The sequence below is a fragment of the Phyllostomus hastatus genome, unplaced genomic scaffold, assembly GCF_019186645.2.
Source record: "Phyllostomus hastatus isolate PE091 unplaced genomic scaffold, TTU_PhHast_1.1 phas_scaffold_585, whole genome shotgun sequence".
Classification (NCBI taxonomy): Eukaryota; Metazoa; Chordata; class Mammalia; order Chiroptera; family Phyllostomidae; genus Phyllostomus; species Phyllostomus hastatus.
Window position 1 is genome coordinate 1,593,743 of NW_025334037.1, and position 20,611 is coordinate 1,614,353.

A 20,611-nucleotide genomic window follows, 5' to 3' on the forward strand; every position below is an offset into this window, starting at 1 on the left:
AAAGCAATTGTAATAACCAAAATTTATATTTCAACATACATTCCTAAAAATTTTTGTTAGAAAACTAAGGCTTCTACTAAATAAATATGACAACTAAACACAATGCCTGATCCTGGACTAGATCCTTTGCCAGGCAGGAAAAACAAGGAGTTACAAAGGATCATCAGCAGAATCTGAATATGAACTCGGGAAATGTAAGTTTTATACCAATCAAATTTCCTGGTTGTGCTTACTGCACTGTGGTTACATAAGATAGTATCTTTATTCTTAGGAAATACAGACTGATGTATTTTAGAATAAAGAGGCATTACGTCTGTAAATCAAATGGTTTAGAAAAAACGTGTGCGAGAGAATGATAAAGAAAATGGAGCAAATATAAACAGTTGTGAATACGGATAAAGCGTACATAGGATTCTTTGTACGAGGCTGTAATTCTTCTGTGAATTTGAAATTGTATTTAAAACAAAAAGTTACAAAAAAATAAAAAGAAAAAATAAAGGCTTCCATTTCTAAATCAAAGCAAAACTGTCTACTAGGCCTCGATATTACTGAAAACTGAATGGATTGCTCAAAGGCAGTCAGAAAATGATCTTTATGGAAAAAAAGAAAATAGAATTTCACATGTAAAAATGGATCATGAGCATAGACACGGGAGTCAAGCCTCTTGTAGCTCTCATTTTTGAAAACTGTTACAAATATCAATGCTGCCTTCTGAGTCTGGTCCAGCGGGCTGGACAGAATGGCAAAGGAAGAGAGCAGTCGTTACGCCTTGACCCAAAGGACAGGCCACTCCCCCAATAGTCGACTGTGCAGGGCTAAAGTGAAGAGAGCGGATGGTGTTCTTACCGAAAGGAAGTGTTCTTTTCCTTCTGTTTGGGTAAAATTATTTGTGGGGTAGTTTGCCCAGTAGCAAAAGCAAAGGTGGTGAAAATGGACTGAGGGTAACGGAACTTCATCAGCTGCTTCTTAAAGATCTCTACTACTTCTGGACTCACTTCTTCATCAAACGCTACTTTAATCAACTAGAAACAAAGAGATTAAACACATCTGAAGCATTAAGGAATTCCAGATAATTTCCCCCAAATTCCTAAAGTAACAAAAAAATAACAATAATAAATGGCAAGAGTTTTGCAGGTTGAAGGGACCTTGGATGTCATGCAATACAATTTTTTAATTTCAAAAGTAAAAATGATGGCTCAGAGAGGTTTAATTGACATAGATGTTTAGTTAGCAAGAAAAATCATGTATCTTGAAGTTGGCTTGCTTTCCAACTACCTTTTCTCTGATGTGATAGGGAAGCTAACTGCTAGTGGCTGAAGGAGGAAACACGGCCTTCTCACTTCTCAACTGCTGATTCTAGACAGGGAATTTGGCCTAACCAGGTCTCTTCCTACCCTGAGACATGATAAATCTAGTAAGAAAAAACTCAGGGTGACTGGAATCCTAACCAGTATAGCCAGCAATATTCTAATTTCGAGTCCTTTGGCCGTTGGGACAGCAAAGAAGTCTCCAGGAAGTCGCTGCTCTCAGGTGATGGGAGAAGGTCTGCAGCCCAGAGATCTGCAGCCTCACGTTCCCATAATTAGCACATGGAGGAACCAGGGAGGGCTTCTCTACCAGAAGGAGTGAGGAAAGAATGGGAGCCCTTGGAAACCTGAGAAGTCAGAGGCAAAGCATTAAGAATAGCAAGGGAAAAAACAAAGAAAACACCACTCATCCAGTGTCTGGTCTGCACCAGTAATTCCACAAGTTCTGATAGGTTCAGAGCTCCCTGAAGCAGATGCTGAGGGAATTGATTTCTATGTAAAGGCTTTCTCAAACACAAACTGAGGCAGGACTTGGCAGAGAACAAAAGTCAGTTGTGTGTGTGTGTGAGTTTCTAAGATCACTGAATATTGACTGATAATCTGTTGATATTCTGAGTTGGCCACAGGGCTCAGGAAATGAGGGATTAAACCCAAGACTATTCACGTGTTACACAGTCGAAGATTATCCTCTCAGACCCTCTGATCCTCCTCATCTACTAACTGCTGACCACATGACCAGAGAAAGCGGCCCTGACATCCTTTGTAGAAAACTTTTAAATAACAGAAGAATGGCCCCCTTTCTTAATACCTGAAAAGATGCCGATGTGATCTGCAGCCCTTCTTGCATGTTCTGCTGTAGCTGGTTCTGCACTGTGATCTTCTTCTCCTTGGTGATGGAGGCAATCGGAATACTTCGCATAACCGTCTGCTCACCAACTACAGGAAGACAGGGCACAGACTCAGCAACAGCACGTTCCTGCGCATTTCTAGCATCTCTGCTGCTCATTCTGTCAGCCTCTGCTGGAGAAATGCATCTGGACAGGGCCAGGCCCAAGCATGCAGAGAGAGAAAATGCCATGATTCTGGACTCACATTCATTCATTTTATTGCATGGCCATTCACCCTGAGACACAACCCTTTCTCAGAGTAGAGGAACAGTCACAGCCTGCCTCCCTTTGTTCTATTCTTCCCAACCTCTGTGTGTCACACAAGGTCACCTGGATTAAGGCAATCTTACAGGAAGGGTAGGTTTTATGCAGAAAAACAGAAGTACCTTCAAATATTGAAAAGACATTTATGATTTTAATGTAAAAATAAAGTAGAAGAGAAAGGTTTTTAAAGTGTGTTTCTATATGTGTTGAAAGGTACTGTACTACATGTATGTGCCTTTGGAGATACAAGACTGGGCTTAGGCCCAAGATTTCTACAAATATAAGTGTTAAATCAAAAAGGGGAAAATAATTTATCAACTGTCTGGGGTTATGGAGAGGAGAGTCTTGGGAAGGAGCGTCACACATGAAGCCTCCCTTGGAGAGCGCTGAGCTCCCCATGGGGCAGGGGAGTCACACATGGAATATAACAACATGTTATTAGCTCCCAGGTTTGAGGGAACAAGGCTTTACATACTTCAGAAGGGCAAAGACTTCTGCACGTTTGATGGCCACAGAATGATTCCTGGAGGAAGTGAGAGGGAAGGTGAGCTTTGAAGAGATGTAGGTTTGGATTTGCAGAGGGGTGCAGGGAGGGCAGTTCTGACAGCCACACCAGGAACAGAACAGGGACAACAACAGGGAAGGCCCTCAGCTCGTAGGCCAGAGGGGTGACCTCTGGATCAGGTTTATGGGACTTAAGTGGCAATATGTTTATCCACTCATCATTACTAGAATTCCTTATTTCTTGGACCTGTCAATTCCTAACCTGAAATATTCTGATTATCCTTTCATGTTAAGCTCATACCCAGAGGCTAAACAAAATCAGGATGTACATGGGATATAAGTTCATGGATGTATTCAACACCTTCTTTTACAGAACACATCTAAAATGATCAGAGTTCCATGTATACTATTTCTAAAGGACAAATAGTACATTAAAAATTTAAGAAGAGAAATAAACTGAAAGAGGCAAATAAAAAGGTTTTCTCTAAAAAAAAAAAAGTGAAATTAACCCCCAAATTGACAGGATGAAACAAGAGGACTATACAGCTTTCACACTAAGTATGCCATTGATCTGCTTGAAATAAATAAGTCAGAGCAATTTAAATGACCAACGGTTTCATATATTTATATGCCCAATATGTATGTTTATGGTCACTGAACTCACAAAAATCAAAATACAAAAAGTCATAAGCACTGGCTGCATAGTGTCCTTTAAAAATATGTATGCTTTCAAATACAAATGTAATTTATGTATAATTTGACAGGAGAGGGCTAATAAATTTTACTCTATTTTCACTCTTTTTAAAAAATCACAACTATTCCCATATTCATTTTGTTTATTGAAATTTATGAACTTTTTGCTTACTGTGCAGTAAGCAATCTTTCATGACCGAGGTAATGAACTATCTTGATTCCCCCCACACAAGAGCTATACAACTATGAGCTTTTCCAAGACATTACACTGCATATATCTGAATTCTACTGTGTAACAAAATGCATGGCACACAGTGTGCAATCAGCAGGTGTTGACGGATAGTAATTTCAGGTGAGGGAGGAACTTCAGTGACCACTTGTTCCAATAGTGCCCAGTCCTCAGCATATGTCACAGTCACTTCTGGGGTTAAAAACACACAGATGTCTAGGTCTCTGCATTCTTAGGATCCTAATTCAGATTTTAATTCAATTGTTTGAGGGTTGGGCCCAGAACTGGTATTTTTAAAAAATATATATTTACTGGTTTTACAGAGAGAGGAAGGAAGAGAGAGAAAGAAAAACATCTGTTGGTTGCCTCCCATATACTTCCTGACCGGGGATTGAACCCACAACCTTTTGGTGTATGAGACAACATTCCAACCAACAGAGCCACATCAGCAAGGGAGGTTTTTTTTTTTAAGCTTTCTAGATAATTCAAATTCATCAGCCAAGGTTTGTGAACCACTGCATTATCACTAATCAGGCTCAATTCACTCACTGTAACAAAGGGGAAACGGAAACCTAGAGAGGTTAGGGGACCTAAGAAACCAAGACTGGTCACAGCAGTCTAAACCTGAGCTGCTTGACTTGTAGTCCAACAGCTTTACCCAAACCCAGTATAAGTTTTTCCATCAACTAGAACAGTTTGTAGAGAGACTAGTGATTTTAAAGAGATGATTCAGACTTGATAGGACATGCTATTCTTTTCTAACATAGAAGATTGTGTAGGGTAATAGAAAATAGAAATGGAAGTTGAGGAAATGTAGTGAACAGAAGTTGCCTGCTAAGAGGGAAGTGGGGTTAGTTGAAATGGGATGAGAGGGAGGTGGGGTTAGTTAGTTGGTGCAGTACAATCCCGTGGTGCTTAGCACATTGTTCCAAAAAAGTTAGCTGTACAGTTATCTGTAGGACTCAGAATGGTGGGGCAAATCGGCAAAGGGCAGTGTTAGCAACCAGATACTGTGAATATTCTGAGGTCACAATATGCTGCCAGTGAAATTATGATCATTTCGGTGAATTTACTGTTAAGAAGATACCCTTGGTTCTCCAAGTAAGAATCTATGATCCAAATTATCATTAGCTGTGATAGACAAAAGTATTCTAAAAAACCCCTGTGGGGCATAAGGCTCACTTTGAATCTGAAATGATCTGCAAATCACTGTACACAGATGGAGTCAAGTCCTCACGTAGGACCTACATATCCAGGTGCTGATGGCATAACATGAGACGTACCTAGCTGATCATGGGGAGTCCCTCTGAACAGAATTCTGTACGTGGTGAGGAACAAGGCTCCTTCTGCGGGCAGCAGCTGAGGCCCTCCGAGAAGGCCTCCAGTGGCTTCTTCTCTTCCATCAGGATCCAACAGGACGCGAAGACCTTCACAAACAAGTTCTTCCCCTGGCAGTAGAGCAGGTCTAAGGATCTTGGGCTAACCACAGAAAAAGTATTTTAAACATTACTCCTGTGGGGTTTCCAACACTTAGACAAGGTTATCTTCCTGTTACAGATCTAAAAAGCCTGAGCCAGACTTCCCAAACAGCCAAATGAGAAAACAGATTTGGGAAGAGGCACAAATGTCATATCTGCATGCATGTGTGAAAAGATTCTTTGCAGCATCACTTATTAAAAGGAAGCCACTGGAAATTACTAAAATGTTTGAAACATGCATTCAATACAGTCATTCAAAAAATGACATGAATCTTTAAGTGTTAACATAGAATGATATTCAGAATACACTGTTAGGTAAAAAACAAATTCCAAACAAGTATATATATTATGATCTCTTTTTTGGAAAAAGAAAATCTGAGACTATGAACCAAACTGTCCAAGGTGGTGGCCATCATGGTTAAGGGTAGTGGTGGGGTGGGGTGGGCAAGACCATGCGAGGCTTTCACTTTGTACAATGTGTATTTCTTTAACGCTTCAATTTTATACAAAGAGCACTATTATATTTGTAAATTGAAAAACCAATTACTTAAAAAAATGGATGTGTCTTTAAAAAGATCCACCTTTCTTGGCCCTTATTCAAGATTAATACAGTAAGTGGCCAAGTAATGAACGTTTATACATATTGGGAAATAAGGAACCACATGATACTCTCCTCTGAAGAATTCAGTAATAGAAAAAAAATCCATCTTTCCTGAAGAGCTAGTATGTTACTTTTTAAATAAAAACTATATAAATCAAGCATTATTCTTTTTCTTGGCTCTAAGACCAATGTAAGAGCTAAATGTAAAGCCAAAGTATAATGAACACTGTGTCTCAGATTTCTGACAGAATTATCTTTCCTATGCATCTGGCTTCTGATTTCTCCTTTGAATTTAACGATTTTGTTGTCTGAACCCTAACCCACAGACTGAACCTGAAGACGGTCTGACCGGTGCCAGGCTAGCTGCAAAATGGTTGCCTGGGAGGCTTGTTAAAGCAGAGATTCCCAGGCTAAGTCCCAGGGTACTCCAGCTGGCAAATAAGAAACCAGGAGGCTGGAGTAGGGTGCAGGACTCTCAATTTTTAATAGACTTCCCAGATACTTGTGATGTATGCTTGTAATGTATACAGATGTAAGGACCTGGCATTTTTATGGTGATAGTCTTAAGTCCTTTTTTTTGGAAGTAGGCAGGGCATAAAATCTTGGCTTGAGCTTGGAAGTTAGAATGTTCATAATTTATGCTCTGCCTATAAAAGCAGACTCAACAAGAGGTTACTATTGCTCCTTTGCTGAATCCACTATTCAGTATCCTTTTTATGAGGACCTATGCGATGGACTCCTCTGAAAGTTTTATGCATCATTAAAACTGGAGCTGGTCTCTGTAAAAGGTTAGGAGAAGGTACTTGCTGGGGCACAAGAGTCTATTATTGCTGTTTTAAAAAAGAGATGTTATGCCCTGAAAGCATGTGGTCTGAAATAATTACCTTCTGTATAGGTGGAAGTCTTCTACTCTCCCGATGTACTGCTTCTAGGGTCTCAATGTGCATAGCCACAATTCCTAGGATGAGTCAGAGTATTCAAAATGAAAGAGCACAAAACATGCAGAATTATAAGAAACTCTGGATATTTTAAATTTGAAAAGTAAAAATATTTTGGTTGTTCCTCAAAGAGTTAAATATAGATTCAGCAACAACTCCTAGGGATATACCCAAAAGAACTGAAAACAAGGATTTACACAGACACTTATATGCAAAGATCCAGAGTACCACTATTCCCAAACGCCGGAAGGTGGAAACAATCCAAGTGTCCATCAACAGATGAATGGATAAACAAAATGCGGTACAATAGACTATCATTCAGCAAGAAAAAGGAATGAAGTTCTGATAACCGGTACTACATGGATGACCCCTGAAAACATCATGCAAAGTTAAATAAGCCAGACACGAAAGGACAGATGCTATATGATTTCACTTATATGTAATATCCTGAATAGGCAACTTTATAGAGACAGACAGCAGATTAGAGGTTACCAGGAGCTAGGGAGTAGAGAATGAGGAATTACTGCTTAATGGGTACAGAGTGTCTGTTTTGGAGTGATGTAAAAGTTTTATAATACATAGTGGAGTGGTGAAGATTGTATAATATTGTGAATGTAATTAACACCACTGAGTTTTATACTGAAAATGGTTTAAAACGGCAAATTGTTATTATATTTTACCACAATTTTAAAATATTTGAAAAAGCTAATCAGATATAAGTACAGTTGACCCTCCATATCTGTGGGTTCCAAATCCACAGATCCAACTAACTATGGATCAAAAGTATTTTAAAAAGTTACATTGTTGTTGAATATACTACATGGTTAGGTCTATGATGCCTGCGGCCATGCTGAATCTGCACAGACTTTCTTGTCATTATTCCCTAAACAATACAGTACGACAACTACTTACATAGCATTTACTCTGTATTAAGTATTATGAATAATCTAGAGATGACTTAAAGTAGACGGGAGGATGTATGTAGGTTATATGCAAATACTATGCCATTTTCTATGAGGGACTTGGGCATCAACAGATCCCGGAACCAGTCCTCCATGGATAGCAAGGGAGGACTGTAAACAGCATGGCTAAACTATAGGAGGACAAGCATCACAGGTGTTATACTGGAAGTAGACCTGTAAGAACAGTTCTTACTCAAAGATCTCCAATATTCTGTTTCTCTAATATCTGCAGAATGATTACCTGGTATCATGCAATGAAGGCTCTTGATGTGATCCTGCGTAACTCCACTCTCTGTACAAACCTTGTCAATAAACCGTGTAATGAAACGCACCACAGAATTGGCGATGTCATTGTTCTCTGAATCTTCAAACCCGCTTTCCGTGTCATAGCTCTCAGCTACACTCCCTGCAATACTGAGAGAGTCAGGAAGAGAAATCATGGTCAGTACTCAAAATATGGCAAATGAGTACTATATCACGGTTAATTTCCACAGCAATTTAAACTTCTACTCACAGAAGGCTCACTTAGCGCCGGGGCTCCTTTGTGAGTGATAATGGTCAAACATTCCGCTTGCCCACATGAGGAAGCTACTGTCAGGGATTGTTCTTTGGACCCAGATTTTTTTTTGATAAGGAATACTTTCTGTCACTCTCCTAAAGGGAACCCAGGAACCACAGAAGATAAAGCAAAAAGGGACTCTTTCATTTATTATTTGATACTTAAAACTTTGGGGAAAAAAACTTGTCCTAAGTTAACTACTACAGAGAGTCAAAATAACACAGCTATCTTTGGCCTTTGGCAACTGGGAGACATTTAGCTGGTAGGCAAAGTAAAAGAACTATTTTTAGCAAACAGCACACGCTTCTAAATGGAAGAACCATATCGTCCTGAGAACCCTTCTCTTATCAATATTTATGTTGCTCTGAGTGCATCACAACCCTTTTGGTCACTCCGAAACCATCATTCTTCTGTAGGTGATAAAACCATGCCAGAGAAGGGAGTAAATCTGAAGTGTGGCAGATGTGAAAGCTCAATCCCTGCCCTTGTTGGTTACTCAGTTCCCACTGTTCAAGTGGCCCACCCCCTGCCTCTTTTAGACAGTCAATCATGGAGAAGACTCACCTGCCTCTTCTAACCTACTCAGTTCTCTTTCCCCCAAACCCAATTGCACCAGCTGAATCAGTGTTAAAGTGAAGCCAAGCAGCGAATATGACCATCAGCTCATCCCAAAGCATTAAAGAACGTGGTGCTTGAGCCACTCACTATGTAACTCAGGTTGTAGAAAACATCATGAAGGGGGAAAAAAACAAGGAAAGAGAAAGAATGATGGACGTGCTACTTCAGATAGGGAAGTCAGGGAGGCCTCACGGAGTAGGTGACATCTGAGCCAAGAACGAAATGAAGTTAAGGAGTGATTCTCCTGACCATTTCCAGGGAAGTATTCCAGACTGTGGGACAAGTACAAAGGCCCTGAGGCAGTATTATGCTTAGAGTGCTTGGCATTAGCCTTAGCAGAGAGACAAGTTTGGCTGACTAGAAAATGACAGGAGATGAGGTCAGAGCGGTAGGTAGTGAGGGGCCAGACCCTGTGAGGCCTTGGGTTTTGTTCTCAGTGGTAGGAAAATTTGTTGTGGAGCTGAGCACAGCACAGCTGGGGACATGATCACAGGCAAACACAATGGACAAACGAGGAACAGAGGGCCAAGAAACAACCATGTTAGCAAGAAAGAGCTTATTAGTAATTTTCCAAAGCGCTGCTTATAAATTGCTACGGCAGAAAGTAACTGAAGGGCTGGATCAGTGGTGGGTGAGACGCTGGAAAAATCAGGTCATGAAGGAGAAGGAAGTATGGGTGGTGGTTAAGAAGAGTCGAATGAAGTGAAGGTCTTTTAGTGGAAAACAGCTGAGCAAGTCTGGAAATAGTTAATTTCTGAAACAGGTACAGCAACATTTGTCCAAAATACTTCATAGTCTCCGCTAAGCCGGGAAGAACAGGAGGGTCTCTGCGTGTCCACATTTCGGTACCTGTTTGTCACAATGCTGTTGCTCCCACTCTCCCAGTCTCCTGGTGCTGATGTTCTCAGGAGCTTGTTTTTACTTGTATCTAGTGGAACTAGCAGGTTGACCATGAGGTTTGCGAAGTGAATGGCCTGACTGAAGACAGTGCTTTCCTCCCGTTGCACCAGCTCCTGCTGAGCTGACTTGCTCAGAGTAGGCCAAAGGCGGAGCTGCTCGGCTGCCAGGTCCATTGCCGTCTTCTCCTGATACTGGTCACCAGGGAGCTTGTCCTAAAAAACAAGCAACACAATCCAAATCTATTACTTCACATGTGCTTCAAAAAACATGGAAAATGTTTTAATCATTCATCTATTAAATACCTGCATCAGCAAAAATGAAAACATATACACAAAACATAACAACAAACAAAACCTAATCTTTTCTACCCAGATCCAGCAGGCCTGGGACCAAGTGACAAACCCAAGGAAGCAACAGCAAAGCACAGATGGATACACTTCTCACCACTGACATTTCACTGCATTTATTTATTTTTGTGGCTCCATCCCTTTTGGTTGCCAGTTACAACAAATTATTAACCAGAGTACCTATAAGTCCTCAGCTATGAATGTTCAAATCATATCACTAATACTCTGACACATTTCTTTTCTTCTGCTCTTTGGGAGAAGGAGATGGAGTGTCCAAAGTCAAAATACAGAGCTAGATTTCCTTGTCCATGTGGGAGCCAAACATTATATGTGAATACATGGCTGACTAAGGGATTAAGAGGGGTTTCCTAATAGGGTAAGGAATTAAACAATAATAGTAACCGACATCTGCATAACACTTTAAAGCTTGTGAAGAGCTGGTCCATCTACATCTTACTTGTCTCTAGCCTGGGGCTCAGAGACAGACTCCTTCAGACTACACACACAGAAGCAGTGACATGCTTGCTTTATGAATGCTTTTGAGATATACGAATGTTAGCATTACAGCTGCTAAAAAACTACCAAAGCACCCCACTGGCCCAGTTATTTCTGGGACATGACCTTAAGCCAACAGTGTTTGTCCTTTCCCAAGTGCATTTGGTGTTTGGAAAGAGAAATCTGAGTTTAAGTTAAATTAAGCCAAATTCACACTAACAGTGCACAATAATTTGGAATATCAGATAGAGGTCAGAGACTGCTATTTGTTATTAAAGTTTCTGTTCTTACCATTCTCAATATTAGATCAAGAATATGTTTAAATTTGTAAGGCATAGAAATATTTGAACACTATTGTGTAGTTTCTGTTAGATGTCTCAGTTCACTTATCTCACAAAATATGAGGCCAACTTAAAATAAAGAATGTTGGCAAGGATCAGCAGCAACGTGTTAGCCCAGCCTATACTGATACAATTACATTACTCTTAAAGTGAATACACATCGACAGTCAGCCTTTCATTAGCCTCACTCAACTAATGAGGATGCACATTTCTAACATTTATTGTTTACTACATGCGAGGCACTCTTCAATGGGCTTTACCTGTATTAGATATTACGATCTTATAGAATCATACCTATTTGCTTTTTCAGTTAATTTTAATTTGACATTTCTTCAAGAAGTTAATGGCACAAAGACATCTGCCTAAGTATTTTAGGTTTGTTCTTTCTGTTCAATTTCCTATCATTGTTTCCAGGAAATTCTTATTTATTAAAATATAATAAAATATTCTAGTGTTGATGGACTGTGTTAAGAAGTAACTATGGAAAAAAAATAGTGCCAGAAATCAACAGAAAAAAGATGCTCACCACAAAGCTCCATAAAATAAACTCCAAACATACCGGCAGGAAAGTGGCTAGATTTCCTTTTGCCCTGGGAAAATCTGAACAAGCTTTCCTGGAAGCCCGGATCGCAGACTCTCACACGTATCCTCCTTCTCTCATCTTACCTTTTGCTTCAGATGTGGGGCATGATTGTCTTCCTTGGCTGAGAGATAGAGGGAACGAACTTGTTCCTGCACTGCATTGTAAAAGGTTGTCTCCCAAAACTGCTGATTTGTCCAAATGGGGTGGTCCTGCACACAGGTGTAAGCAAACTGGCTGACTCCAGGGGCCAGTTTCTGTGGGAACACACAACACATAGCAGACATCACCATGGGGCTGGTAGAGTTAGGACAGTTCAGAAGGCAACAGGGGCCACAGTTAACCGCAGATGTGCTCGAAGGACTCATCCAAATAGTATTTTATGGCAATACAAGCCTAGCAACCAGCACCTTGCTCATTTCTGAACTGGCAACTTTGGGCTTGCTAGAAAAGCCCTAAGGTCTTGATCACTTTATCCATTAAAATGGAACACTTCAGCAACAGCTACAAGTTGAAGTTATTACACGAATTAGAGAATACATGAAAATGCCTGGTGCTGTACCATGTGCACAGTGGGCACTGCAGAGCTGGTAGCTTTATTACAATTAGAACACATAATAAAATCCACTAAACCTAAATACAAAACTCCAGATAATTTAAAATTTCTTCTACTTGGTTTTAGAGTACCTCTTGCGGGGCCTCTGACTGAAATGTGAGTGAGCCTACGGCTTGGCCTCACGCACAGAATGAAGGCATATTAGGAATTTGGGGCTCAAGAGGAATTGCACCCTCCCTACTGCTCACGCTAGCCTCTTGCCTCCCCGGCAAGGCTGCTGCCTGGCCATCAGAGTCCCTAGCAGACTGTCTTGGGCTTCAAGGGCATTTTCTGGTAACTAAGTCGGGATATGGGAAGGTAATCTCAAACCAAACCTTCCTTTTCAGGACTTCCTGCGGGGCTTCAGAGTGAGAATAAACCTTACTCTTGTGAATAACAACAGCGGGAAGGAAAACCAGTTCTTATAGGTATTTGAGGACCTTCATTGACACGCCTCATTTGACACTAAAGATCTTATAAGACTCACATTATTACTGCCAACTTAAGTAAGAGAAAACAGAAGTTCAGGGAGGTTTAAGTCCAAGGCCATATAGTAGTTACATAAGTGGTAAAATAGGTTTTGAGCCCAGAGACTGCTAGGTTCCAAAGCCCCTGCTTTTACTACACCAAACTGTCCTGCAAAGGAACTGAAAGCAAGGCATAAAATACATTAAGTACCAATTATCACTGTTGTCTGTTGTTTTCCCTGCACTTTAGGAATTTATTTCCCAAACTAAAATTCTGCCTGTAACCTCTAATATGATTTCAATTAACAATGCATTTTATTTTATTTGAATTTTTATAAGAGTTCATTTGAGCTAAACTGATGACATATGTTGAGAAGCAAGCTCTCGAATGTTTCCTGTATTTTAAAATTTAAAGATAATTTACTTTGCCAAATTTCAGTTAATGATTTGAGTCATCTTTCCACAGTTGTTGCTTTCATCTCTAAAAGTTAAAAAAAGATGTTTCAAAAAATTTTAATCCATCATTTCTCAGTAAATAGCAGGTAACATTCTCAATAGATAGATACTTTTTGTCCATTTTATTCCTTGGAATTGAGTTCATCTATTTTCTGTGAATAGAATTAAAGTTTCAGATAATATAAGTTTTCTTTTGAAGCATTTTAATAAGCTGAATAATCTTCTGAAATGTTGGACACTGAAGATTACTATTAAGGTAATATATAAAACAGTTATGTAGCAAAAGTTGATTCATTTCTTAGGTATACATAACAGATGTATAATATAACTAGTAAAAATTATATGTTCAATACATGCTAATTTCCTTCTTGGTCTTAAGCAGACTAAACCTAGAACTGGAATTGCCACCATGCACACCATAAAATGTATATATAGTACCTGTATAGTTAGAAGTGGTGTGGCTATGATTTTGCCTATGAGAGTTTGTGAATTTCTATATCCCATGTGTTAAGTCTCTTTCAAGACTGTTCTATGTATAGCTGCTGAGGTAATCGAGTGTACGTCTATTAGGTGGCTATAAGCTGGGGCTGACCATGAAGCAAAAATCAGGAGTTCCCCAAGGGAATGTTGCACGAGGATCATTGTTGATCTTCATAATGCTGTCTGCTCATTGGAAACACAGCCACTATCTCTCTATGGGGAAAGCATGGACACAATGCGTGTTGTGCTGTGAGTAGGTGAGCAGAGCCACACACACTGTGAATCACATGCTCCTTCTATACTTTTCTCCAAAATACTTGGAATGTGGGTTGTACAACAAGAGGTCTGTCCAGAAAAAAATCCAGCCATCATTAATATAACAAGAACAGTTTGGGTGACATCAATGTAACCAGGCAGCCAAGGAGAGTGGACTGGAATGCACACATGTGAACAATGATGACTTCACTGTACTAGTCAGTGGGGGTGGTAGATGTTGTTGAGTGAGCATGTGTGGCTGTCACATTAAAAAATGACTGAGCAAGTAGAGCAACGAGTCTGCATCAAATTTTGCATTAAGCTCGAACATTCCTCCATAGAAACTATTCAGGTGATTCAGAAGTCCGCAGCTATGGGCAACTGGTGATTGGCAGCTTCATCATAACAACGTGCCTGTTCATGTATCACCTCTCATGTAGAGTTTTTTGGTGAAACACCCAATCACCTAGGTGACTCAGCCCCACTAATAGCCTAGACTTGGTGCCCTGCAACTTCTGGCTTTTCCCTAAACTAAAATCACCTTTGAAAAGGAAGAGATTTCAGAGCATCAAATGAGATTCAGGACAATACAACAGGGTAGCTGATGGCAACTGGCAAGTGTGAGGTCCCAAGGTGCCTACTTTGAAGGGGACTGAGGCATCACTGTCCTGTGTACAATGTTCCTTATATCTTATATCTTCTTCCGTAACTGTCTCTATTTTTCATAGTACATGGCTGGACACCTTCTTGACAGACCTCATTTATTTTTTGCCCCTAAGCATTCTAAGGACTAACAGTGACCATACAGTGGTGCACAAGCCTATTTTGAAAGAGGGATTAAAGGCACAAAATTCAAACAAGATTAAAGCATAATTCTCAACTGTCTTTCCCATAATGATAGTCAGAGGCAGCACCATTTCTTACAAATGCAATGTAACAAATAGCAGCTCTTAAAATTTCAGAGTTCTAAAATCACGTCAACATAGTTAAGCTCAGAAAAACAGCTCTTAACAAATCCTTATCAGGTTCTCACATAAAGTACTTCCAGAATCATCAACACAGCAAAAGTTATTACTTATAAATGTCTTACTACAACTCGACAGCGACAGGAACCTGAGAGTACACTGAAGCCCTGTCTTTCTTTCAGCATTTTTATTACTGATGCTGCATATCCACTTTCCTTGGCACCCGCCAGTTATTACCTCCCTGTTTATTTACAAACTAAGAGTGAATATGCAAACACTCTCCTAAATCTTTGAACAGAAGTGAACTGTCTATGTTCCTAGGCAGAAACATGGTGTAAAAGAGAGTGACAGAAACTCAAAGGGTCAGAACCCACAGCTTGGCCATTAGGGAGAATTATAGCAGGGCGGAGTGATTACAGGGTACTCTTCAGTGGCAAGATGGTCACAAATGACTATGGCATCTCATACATGCATAAAAATCATTAATTTCCCAACAAGAAATATTATTTTTCCAAACATGAAATTTGCCTGTTTTCTTTGTGGTTTCCTGCTATGTCTTTTCAACCGCAAGCACAGGGCAATGTGCCCCTCGCTGTTAGGATGGGCAGGGCCATGGTACTGGTGGGCAGATGTGTTCTTAGGACCAGCAGAGGGCAGTAGCACCCTGTTCTGCCCAGATTCCACCAGGGCTTGAGATAGGAATTGCAAAAATGGAGTTTTGCAATCTGGCTGGGCTAGAAAGTGGGTGGTTAAGGTGAATTCTGCATGTGCTCACCGTACATTTGGGAGACCCAGTAAGAAAATGAATACACCCAAGGTAACACAGCAAAATGGGTAGAAGAGAAGGGAATAGAAATAAGGTTTTCCATTATTCTACAATATTTCTGTAAGATACAAAAATTAAGATATTCCACAAAACAAAACTATAGTAAAATTATCTAGAGAAAGATGCAATGAGACTGTTTAGGGTTTCAGCTTCAGTATATCCCGTGATAGTGGTAGAAGATTTAGTAAACAAGAAAAATAAGCTCCTGCAGATAAAGCTATCTTCTGATTTTAATCACTTCCTTGGCTTGAAGAAAAAACTTTCCCGAGATGGTTTCTCACAGTGGCCCACATCCCGGCTGCACGACCTTCCATTCTGCACGGAGGGGAGACTCAGGCCACATGCAGAGTGTGAGGGTGGTGGCCGCAGGGCATGCTGCTGGCCAATGACATTGCTCCCTCCCTTCAGTTTCGGCAACCACATTTACTTTACATTTCATGGTCCTTATGATTCTGTCTTAAAGAAACACGCGATATTTTGCCATGCAGTTTTATGAGATGTTTAAGAATGTGCTGCCTTCCTTCCTTATCTAGAAAAAACAGCCCTGGAGGTACTAGATTAAGCAATACCATTCATTTCCCACAGCATGCAAAGGAAACCCAGCATGGGACAGGATACGGAAAATAAACTCACAGGCTCACCAACCAGCTGGCCAGATTCAGGTCCCAGTAAGTGGACACAAATCACCTCAGAGATGAGTTGGTCAAGGGAAAGGTTAAGATATCAATAGAAGAGGCCTAAGGCTAGCCATGTTTCATCTCCAGGCCCAAGGCTCCAATTAGGAAGCCCAGAGGCAAAGCAGATTCCAGAGTAAAAAGCTGGCTGGTGAGACTGATTCTATAAATATGTAATGGTCTTGAAGAATAAAGCAGAATACAAAGATTCACAGTTTAAATTGCTGGCTATCTCCTATCCAGTTCTGGCACTGGAATACAAGGGGACTTCACTGCACAGTTGAGGGATGGTGCCAGGCAATCCCTTTATGATTCTACACTGGCCTGACCAAGTCCAGGCATTCAGTCACTTTAAGAATTCATTTCTGAGTATTTTCCGATGAACCTGAAAGTGCTTAGTCTTAAAAGACAAACAAAAGGAAGACAGGAATAGGAAAAATATGTATCCGAAACCTGTGTTTATCAAATCTTAACCAAATCTTAAACACATTTGCTTTGTGCATCTGTTTTAAACAGAGGACACGCAACGTTATGGGTCTGGTTGGAGCTCACTGTGCACCTTGACCCCATTCCCCCTATCCTAGAGTTAACAATGACCCTAAGTGAGGTGTGTTTCATTCCCATGTATGTTCACACCTGTATATATTCATAAAGAATATACAGGATTGCATCGTAGGCTTCATTTTACCCCTTACTGATAATTTTTCAAAGTATACAAGTTATATTTCCTTGATTTATGTAATATGAAACTAAACTATGTAATGAATTGGGACAAAACACAACTGGCTCTCTGTAAACACACAACTCAGAAGGGGAAGGAGAGCATGACCTATAAACAATGAGTATTTAGGATACTGGGTTGATTTAGTCAGTGGGATGTATAGAATGGCAAGTAATCCAATTAGTTAAACAGTGGTGACTGTGAAATCTACTATAGTTTTTCCTGTTCTACTACCTGATGCTACAAGATTGAACAGCTCAAGTAACCTCAAATTCATAGTCCTCTAAACTTCTCCTGGGTTGCTTAGCAGATCCACACACACGATTTCTGCAGAAGTATGTTCATTCACCAGCATTAGCCAGTACTCATTTGATGTGCCAATGTCAGAAGCTGGAATGATGGGGTTGAAGTCCTTAAACTACTTATCTTTCTAATGATTCTCCATAATGATAAATATTGAGAGATCAGAGGATGAATTAATATATTTTCTTTATGGTTCAGAAATTAGTAGAAACCAAATACAAGTTTGCTGTCAAGCCTTTTGCTTGGCTTTGGTATTCCTAAAAATAAAAAAACAGGATCCAAATCTAACTCTGCTTCCTTTCTGACAGGTCTTTAAACTTTTTAATATAAATGGTACCATACTGTGTTTCAGTCTTTACTTTGTTTTTTTTTATACATTTTGTTATTAAACTTATTCAGGTAGAAATGATAAATAATTATTATTATAATGAACCTGTACTGAGTTCTCTCTGTGTATATTTATCAATCTATATTTGTCCTTACAGAAATCTTCTGAGCCATTGAGATAAGTACTGTTATTACCCCTGCTTTAGAAGGTGAAGAAACTGAGGCACAGAAAAGGTAAGCCTCTGTCCAAGAGAACAACAGTGCCAGGAAGTGGTGGAACCTGAGCTTGGATTCAAATCCTCCATGTTTAGCTACAGAATTTAGTTTCTTAATCACCACACGACTTAACTACAGTATGGAATTCCATTGTATGAATATATAGCATTTCCTTGTTTCTGTTAATGGACATTTGTAGAGTTTCCAGTTTTCTACCATTGTCAACAGTGGTGAGTGAACATTATCATACATGTCGACTGTCAATTCTGACTACTGGTTTCAATACCTTTAATAGTGCCTGGGAGTACTTGAGGGGCCCAAGACATATAATCCCTGTTGTTATCTGTACCCATAAACATTTTTGGGTTACTGCATATTGGTTATTTTTCCAATGAGAAATTATTGAACACAGATTTTTTGAAAAATCTACTATTTAAAAAATTAACAATGATTCTTTAATATAAAATATCTAGTCAGTGTTTAAATTTTAATTATCATATAAATGTTAAAAACATTTTTCTTGCTTTAAAAAAATCAGTTTGACTCAGGAATGACCCAAATAAGGTATGTGTATCACTATTATTAGTCTTTATGTCTGTGAGGTCAGTTTTAATCTATAGATCCTTGTCTGTCTGTCTGTCTGCCCCCCAAACCCTTTGCAGTCTATTTGGTGAAGAGATGGAATCATTTGTCCAATCGAGTTTCTATCAGTCTGGTGGTTGCTAAATGTATCACAGTAGTGTGATGTGACATATATTTTTGTCCTCTGTATTCACTGCCAATTGGTTGTTGGATCTAGAGGCTTGATCAGATTCAGGCTTGATTGTTTGGCAAGAATCCTGAATCACATCTGGTTGTCTCTCCTTTTGTGATGTTAAAGGTTGTTGATGGTCAGTGCCTAGATTCATTAAACATTAGGAGTAAAAAAATAGTGATAATCTCATTCTACCATTACTTCTTCACTTATTAGCTGGAATATTTCTATAAAGAGAAACTTTCCCTTATAGACTATTTGGTGTTCCAAACACGGAGTTTGTACTAGAAAGCAGTATTAACACATAATTTTATCCTTTCATTTACCAGTTTTTTAAAAAAGTTTTTTTCTACCATCTCTCATATATGGCCGACTAGTTTTTTACTCATATTTTAATGAATTCATGAATTTAAAAAATATATTTGATTTAATTATTCTTAAACAAAACAAACAAAAACCTAACCATAAGTGTTTACTGAAAACTTGTGTTTTTCATTAACTCAGTACCAAGCACTATGGGACCCCTGTCTCCCAAGTGCCTATAATCTCATATGAAGAGACAGGAAATCCACATGCGACGGCTGACGTCCCTAATAACGTGGTTTATCACTGCACTGTAAACTGGGAACAAAATCAGCAAAGAAGACTGGTAGACACACAACAAGGTGTGCTCTCTGAGGTGTAACAGCAAGGGGAGCAAGCAGAAGAAAGGGATCTGTGGGTCGGGGCACAGGAAATGCAGGAATTAGGTGAGTCACAGCTCTCACATGTGTACTTGCAAATGGCCCAGAAGCTCAACAAAATGTTTATTACAGCATTATCTTTAATAGCTATGCCCCCTCCTCCAAAGTTAGCAATTCTAATGTCTAACTATGGAGAAGAAAGGTTAGGTGCATCATTGACAGAAAAGAATATCATGTTGCCATTAAAGTGGTGAATGCGGTGATGCACTGATGATATGCTATGCTTCTTCAGAAGACGATCAAATATGCTGTGATTGTGCCTGCAAGCGCAGAGACTGGGCGGAAAAAGGCAAACTGAAAATGAGTGAAAGGTAAAAGAATCTTGAACAATTTATTTTCCTTCTTCAAAAATAATTTGAAGAGGTTTTATTTGTTAAATGAGGCAAATTGAGTATTTTTTGGTCTCCAAATCCCACTGAAATGACAACAAAAATTTTTGGGCAAAAATGTGTAAGAACAAAAGAATTAGAACGAAGAAGAGACCAGATCAGCAATGTTAATAAAATTTTAGAAGTCATAAAATGAATTTATAAGCAAAAACAAATTTTGAAGATCAGATAAAGCTGACATTCCATATTACCTAAACAAGGAAAAGCCCTTACACATTTTAAAAGAGCGAATTTTAGGGTAGATGAATTATATCACAATAAAAATAATGCAAACAACCCAAATATTCATTAACTGATGAATATAATGTGAGCTATATATCTATAGCAGTATTGGGAGGCAATAAGAAGATATGAGGTACTGATACATGCTATACCATGGATGAACCTTGAAAACATTATGCAAAGTGAAAGAATGTAAAATTTCCAGAACAGGCAGATTCCTAGAGATGGAAAGTAGATAGATTAGTGGTGGCCTAGAGCTTGGGAGATGGGGGAAACAGGCAGTGACAACTGATGGGTGTGTGTTTCATCCTGTGATAATGAAAATGCCTTACAATTGATTTCAGTGGTAGGGAATATACTAAAAACCATTAAATTATACTTTCAATGGATGAATTATATGGTATGTGATTATAGTTTAATAAAATATTTTTAAAAGGTTGCTGACAGGAGAAACTGGGTGAGGACCCTGGAAACTATATTATCTTTGTAACTTTTGGTAAATAACAGAATACTAG

The 20,611-nt window shown here is 39.3% G+C and overlaps 1 protein-coding gene across 2 annotated transcripts in view; it reads right to left on the reverse strand.

The window, feature by feature from the left end:
- The window catches only part of SBF2 (SET binding factor 2), a 408,723-nt gene that overhangs the window by 59,001 nt on the left and 329,111 nt on the right, over window positions 1–20,611 (reverse strand). For both annotated transcript variants that reach the window (XM_045825232.1, XM_045825233.1), the window contains exons 18-24: window positions 11,790–11,960; window positions 9,890–10,152; window positions 8,105–8,277; window positions 6,848–6,921; window positions 5,168–5,363; window positions 2,116–2,243; window positions 847–1,022 (exon numbers count right to left, since the gene is read on the reverse strand). In XM_045825232.1, the coding sequence (XP_045681188.1) occupies window positions 847–1,022; window positions 2,116–2,243; window positions 5,168–5,363; window positions 6,848–6,921; window positions 8,105–8,277; window positions 9,890–10,152; window positions 11,790–11,960 (1,181 nt within the window). The remainder of the gene's footprint in view (window positions 1–846; window positions 1,023–2,115; window positions 2,244–5,167; window positions 5,364–6,847; window positions 6,922–8,104; window positions 8,278–9,889; window positions 10,153–11,789; window positions 11,961–20,611) is intronic.